Below are 5,562 nucleotides of genomic sequence, written 5' to 3'. Positions count from 1 at the left end.
AGGAGGGGTGGCAACAGCTGCCTGGAGCAAGGAGGAGAGGAAATTGCTTCAGGCCTCCACTGTAACACAACTATTTTTTTTTCCCTGAGTTTTGGCTGTGGTTGAATCATGGGTTCTTTAATCTTTCATATATTAACAGCAACGGCCGTGGACAGTGACAGATCATAAATCCCTTCCTTAGCAGTGTCAGCCACAGCAGCGCAGCATCTCTCTTTATTCTTTTGTCACGAGGGCAGAGGCCTTCTCCTGCGTGAAACAGCTGCAAACCCTCTGCCATGCCTGAGCACCAAGGACTTAGAACTGAGACAGTCCAGAAAATCACAAAGGCAGCAGCAAGGCTGACTCCGGGAGAAGAACATGTTTGTGAGACGGACCAACAGTCGCCTTTCTGAAGAGACAGATGGCATTGAACTCGGGGAAGCTGTCATTGAAAGGGTCACCCCCCACGTGCTGCTGACTGAGGAGTTCTACGGCGAAGCATCCGTGCCCTGAGCAGGTTTAAGACTTTGCAGGTGTTGGGGGTTCTTAACAAACGTGCTCGGAATGCTGAGTCACAAGGGGAAAGAGAGGAGGCACCATGCCCCAGTAACACAGGTAGTGGTGCGGGATCAGCTCGGAGCCACGTGGCCTTTGCCATCATTGGGGTTTCTCTGAGCACTGCTTTTTGCTGTGGCTTCGTTTATTTTCTGTCCGTTTCTCCAAAGGTCCCCACAGCTTGGCTGAGCGAGGGGAAGCTGCACACGTGTTGATCTTGATGATTTTGATCAGGCTCTGTGGTAGGCACCTGCTGTTCCATCCAGGTAGCACTGCAGGTGGGCAGTAGGTGGCACACAGGGAAGCTGCATGCAGGTAAACTCTCTGCAGCCCTCTGGACGTGGAGTCTTCAACTGATTTAACTGTATTTTTTCACAACTGGAATTGCTGCTGTGCAGATCTGCTCTAATTGGAATTGAGGGCAAGTAACTGCTCAAGGGCAAGGAGATATTTAAGCAGTGGTAGGGTCTGCGAGTTTCAGGTCTTTCAGATACAGATATTTATCCTGCTACTTTAGATAACTGTTTCCAAAATACTTCTAAAAGGGAAACAACATTTCTCGCACCTCTTCTGAGCCAGTGGGAAATAGAAACGTTGATTCCCATGTGACTCAGCTGAGGAATTAAAACAGCTGCCAAAACTACTGGTGGATCCCTTTACTGCAAGTGTAAAACCAGTAAAAACACGGCAGGATGAAAGCAAAGAGATGAGAACGATCTATAACCACGATTGGAGAAGTATTTTTCATTATGAAAGATCCCCAGAGATCGTGTTATCACTTTAGATTTTATATTTATTTGGTGACACTGAGTGTGAAATAACCACATCGAACTGGGTGCTTTACGTGGTGTCTCTGCTGGAGGCTCTGCAGCTCAACGCTGTTCACTTTTTCCTACAGTTTCAAGGTGGTGGCAGTCCACTCACAGGGTGTTATCACAGTAAGCCCCAATACACGTGTTCACAGCACATGAGGTTACATGTCTGAGTGTAAATATGAAACTGGCTGAGCAGGTAGTCAGTTTACCCCCAGTTTACAGTTCTCATAGATAAAATAGGTACCTCGGATGATTCAGGACTCAGAAACATCCACGCTTATATGAACAAATAAAAACCCTTGGCAGCGGAAAGACAGAAACAAAAGCGTTTAGACAATGGGCTTTGTTCAGCCCACAGGAAGAGCACGAACAGCAGCTGCGGGAGGGCTCGGTGAGAGGCTGTAGTAAGACAGCGGAAGAGAAGCTGCTTAGATTGAGGCCCAGCTTTGTGTCCTTACAGTGAAGGCATCTGAGAATAGCTTCAAAGCTTCCATCCCCTGCTGTGATGCTATAATATGATGGAAAGTACAGCAATAATAGCAGGGTGGCAAGGTCTTTGGCTGCAGCAAATGAGGACAAACCCAAACACAGCAGCTGTGGATGCAGAAATGAAGGGGAAAGAAAAGCTGCTTACCTTCAGAAGGCCTCAGGCAGGCAGGGATCTCCAGCAAGGTACCCTTGCCTCCACTGCCAACCCTTACATGAGGGATCAATGGATCCTGGCTCCACCCCTTCTGGTCACTCAGCTGCACTGCATACACCTGAGCCCCCCTGGGCTGGCCCTGCCTTCCCACCAGGTGCTCAAGCACTGTTCCAAGCTGTTACTCAGCATTTCTGCTACACACACCAATAAGAAATAATGTAACATGGTTTGAGTCATTCATTTGGGTCATGCAGTGGGAAAACCCAGTTACAGCAAAACACAAACATCAATAAGTTGCTTTTTTACCACCTTTCCTCAGATAAGAATAACAGCTGAGTGTAAACAAACCTCCTCACGTTCTTTTGTCTCTTCTTTGAACCCACACTGTCACAGCAGTGTGTGACACTTCTGTTGGCAGAAGGCTTTTAAAAATGTTGCAGCTTAGAGCCTGGGCTCGCTCAAGTGTGAAACGATCTGCTGGGCTGGAGGGACCAACTTTCTGCTACCCCAACTGTCCTGTACAGCACAGTGCCACTGGTAACTAGTGTGACTTGGAGCCAAACACAGCACACACAGTTGGTTTACTGAGACTGGGTAGTTTCAGTTCAAATCCTTCTCAAAGGTTTATTTTTCAGTCAATAGCTGCACTTGAAATTCTATTTGTTCTATTGGAAGTAAAAAACATGCAGCAAGCATATATTTAACACCATGATCCCTCTAACACTTTTTCCCTCCTGCAGCTCAATGCACAAATAGAACCTGGAAATGAAAGAACCATCATCTTGTTCTTAAATGCAAAAGCTCAGGTTCCTCCACTAAAAATGTGGAAGGGTTTGCTGCTACGGTGCACAGACTATTTTAGTTGCACATGCTAAGTACTACGTGGGATTATAACGATGCCTGCTGTGGCTTTGGCAGAGGGCAGTGTGTGGCACAGGGAGAAGTGCGTGTGTCCCACTGGAACATTTCCATAACATCACCTTTTTGGAAGGTGTCATGATTTCAATAATTTCCCGTTTGTGCCACAGAATGATAGTAAAATGGGACTGCACTGATGCTTTAAACAAAGCAAAACTGGTACAACCACAAACCTTCCTATTGAAGTACAAAAAGAATATAAAAAAGGCTGTTACAAAAACACTTTGCAGGTCTCCTTTTGAGATAGTCTGATAACATGCATAAAAATGCATAAAAAAAATCTTTATTATATTCTAAGTAATTACTCCAAAGCCTTACGGATTAGTGTTTCCTTTTTAGAGTGAAGGTCTCAGGTAGAATGTCCTCATTTGAGTCACGTACTCATTTTCCATTGAAAGGAAAAGAAATAATAATCCTCAGAGCGTAACTTCTGTGTGTATCTTTGACCATCCCACTTCTGAGGTCAGTACTTAGGAATCCTTTCTGTAGCAGGCACCACAGAGGGGTTCTGCATGTCACCTGGGCTCACATCATAGCCCAACCTCTTCATGTCTTTGGTCACGACATCGAAGGAAATGGTCACAAAGCCCTGAGATCGTACCCTTGTTACTGGAAGAAAGAAGACATAAATAACACTGGTTCACAGCACACTTTGAGTCGCTGTTGAACTCTTCCCTGATCAGGGGAGGACTGCTTCTATGAGAGGAGAAGCAGATGGCCGAGCTGTGGCCTGCTGTCATGCAAGGGTTGCAGCATGAGCTCCTGCAGACTTACCTTCTCTTCCTTCTCCCCGTGCTACCACTTTTGGGTCAGTAAATTCCGGTCGTCTCCCCGTGAACCAACTTGGAGAAGAAAACAGAAAATAAAGAACTGGATACAATGAGTAAAAGAATGCAGGTACCAGACTGCTGTTCCTATTTTAGAACCAACGTTTTTGAGTCCCTCCCACGAGTCAGGCAGGCACTGAACTCATTTTAGGAAAGTGCTTCAAAAAGCCCCAGATAAAACTCAGAACTGTGTGGTTACGATAGAAAGAATGCACACACACATCAGTGAGCAGCTGGGCACACGTTTGTGAGCAACAGCAAGAACTTTTAAAATAAGAAGTCTTCAATGATTACCTTGTAAACTTCTGCAGCTTGGATGTGGACTCCGGAACAAACATAGCAATGGTTCTCTTATGCCTAAAACAATTCACACACATCACAGCACTGAAAACATCGAAGAAAAAAAGCTTTTATGAAAAGCACTTGCTTCCCATAGGAAGAGCACAACTGACTCAACTTCCAGGGGCAGGAATGAAAGCTTAGCATGAGCCGAGAGCAGTGGGGGAGAGCTGACACACTGCTCTTCATTTGTGGGCTCACTTCAGGCAGTTCTAGCTTTAGGGATTGCCAACAATTACTGGATAGCATGGCACTACTGATAGAAAATCTGCGTCCAACCAAACAAGGCACAATAAGCAGATCCAGGGACGCTTTGGTCACTGCAGTAATTCAGTACTTTAGGAAATCAATCTGTGCTTCAGCCCTGAAAGATGACGGGGCTGTCGCCTCACCTTCCGGGCGTGAAGGGAACGTGAACGGCTCCGTAACCTCTGACCACATCATTCCCGAAGAAATCGGGTCCGTAGACGCTCACTACGATCTGCGGCCCTGCAAAACGCGCGGCTGTGAGCGAGGAGCTCCGCCCGCGGGCCCGCGCCCGCCCCGCAGCACTCACAGCCGGACGGGTTGGTGCTCTTGAAGGTAATGTCGATGGGGAAGTTCCAGACGAAGGCGGCGGGCGCCACGTCGCTCCTGGAGGTGATCTGGGAGATGCCCTCCTCCAGGCCCTGCGGGGAGGGAGCGGCGTGAGCCCGGCCCGGCGCTCAGCGTGCCGTGCTGCCGGCGGGACAGCGGCAGGCCGAGCTCCGGGAGCACAGAACGGGGCCTCACCGCCGCGGGAGCCCAGTCCTGGCCGTACACGAAGCAGAACTTGCAGTAGAGGTCATCAAATCCGGGGAACTGCGGCGGAGAGAGGCGGGGCCGGGCCCGGCCCACCCGTCACGGACCGGGGCTGCGTTACGGGGCCGAGCAGCGGAGCAAGGCCACACCGCTCGGCCCTCCCGGCCCCGCCCGCCCCTCCCCGCCGCTTACCTGCCCGCTCTCGATCTGCCCGTGGACGGCCACCATGAAGACGCTGGGGCTGCTGGCGGCCGCCATGTTGCCGGGCTCCGTTGCCATGGAGACGGACGGCGCGGCGGAAGGGACAAACTTCCTTGAGGAGCGGCGCTCCGCGGAGCGGGGGCCCGAAAACCTTTCCGGAGCAGATCCGGAGCGGGGATACGGCCGCTAGGTGCTGCTCCTGGGCAAGGAGCCCGGGAATGGGCTGCCCCGCTTCGGGTCTGGGGGCTCTGAGGCACCCCCGGGCGGGAATAAACCCGCTCCCGATCCACCGCAGCAAGCGAAGCCATTTCATTAATGACTTGATTAATTGGAAGCATCCCTGCCAACTCGTCCTACCTCGTGCCCCATCCGGAAAAGCCGGAGTTCAGCGAGCAACACTTCTGCTGTAATTCTGGCTGGGTTTATTTACCCACAGATCCATCTGGGCAGAGCAGCACTGTGGGACAGATCGTCCCTCACTGGGTTCCCATCAGCCTGGGTCCCC

At 50.1% G+C, this 5,562-nt stretch overlaps 1 protein-coding gene across 2 annotated transcripts; it reads right to left on the bottom strand.

Annotated features, from left to right (window-relative positions):
- Window positions 1–3,320: 3,320 nt before the first annotated feature.
- On the bottom strand, window positions 3,321–5,115 carry B9D1 (B9 domain containing 1). Of its 2 annotated transcripts, XM_065733051.1 has the most exons (7): window positions 5,049–5,115; window positions 4,848–4,916; window positions 4,633–4,744; window positions 4,469–4,565; window positions 4,032–4,094; window positions 3,685–3,752; window positions 3,321–3,519 (listed from the first exon to the last, which is right to left on the bottom strand). In XM_065733051.1, the coding sequence occupies exons 1-7, from the start codon at window positions 5,112–5,114 to the stop codon at window positions 3,374–3,376; spliced, it is 621 nt and encodes a 206-aa protein (XP_065589123.1). In that variant the 5' UTR covers window position 5,115; the 3' UTR covers window positions 3,321–3,373. The 2 variants fall into 2 exon arrangements, with proteins under 2 accessions (XP_065589123.1, XP_065589124.1); XM_065733052.1 differs by lacking the exon at window positions 4,848–4,916 and having other exon boundaries at window positions 5,049–5,114.
- Window positions 5,116–5,562: the final 447 nt, after the last annotated feature.

Source organism: Cyrtonyx montezumae, unplaced genomic scaffold (assembly GCF_038088225.1).
Source record: "Cyrtonyx montezumae isolate F1298 unplaced genomic scaffold, pur_monq_1.0 scaffold_16, whole genome shotgun sequence".
NCBI classification, from domain to species: domain Eukaryota; kingdom Metazoa; phylum Chordata; class Aves; order Galliformes; family Odontophoridae; genus Cyrtonyx; species Cyrtonyx montezumae.
Note: the sequence above shows the minus strand (reverse complement) of the source record. Positions and strands in the feature narration are given on the sequence as shown.

What these genes read in the sequence shown, in the direction of transcription:
- B9D1 (XM_065733051.1), bottom strand. Translation starts at nt 5,114, where the DNA reads ATGGCGGCCGCCAGCAGCCCCAGCGTCTTCATGGTGGCCGTCCACGGG. An exon ending in GGCAGATCGAGAGCGGGCAG is followed by an intron (nt 4,917 to 5,048) that starts GTAAGCGGCGGG and finishes TCTCCGCCGCAG; the next exon opens with TTCCCCGGATTTGATGACCT. An exon ending in AGGACTGGGCTCCCGCGGCG is followed by an intron (nt 4,745 to 4,847) that starts GTGAGGCCCCGT and finishes CCCTCCCCGCAG; the next exon opens with GGCCTGGAGGAGGGCATCTC.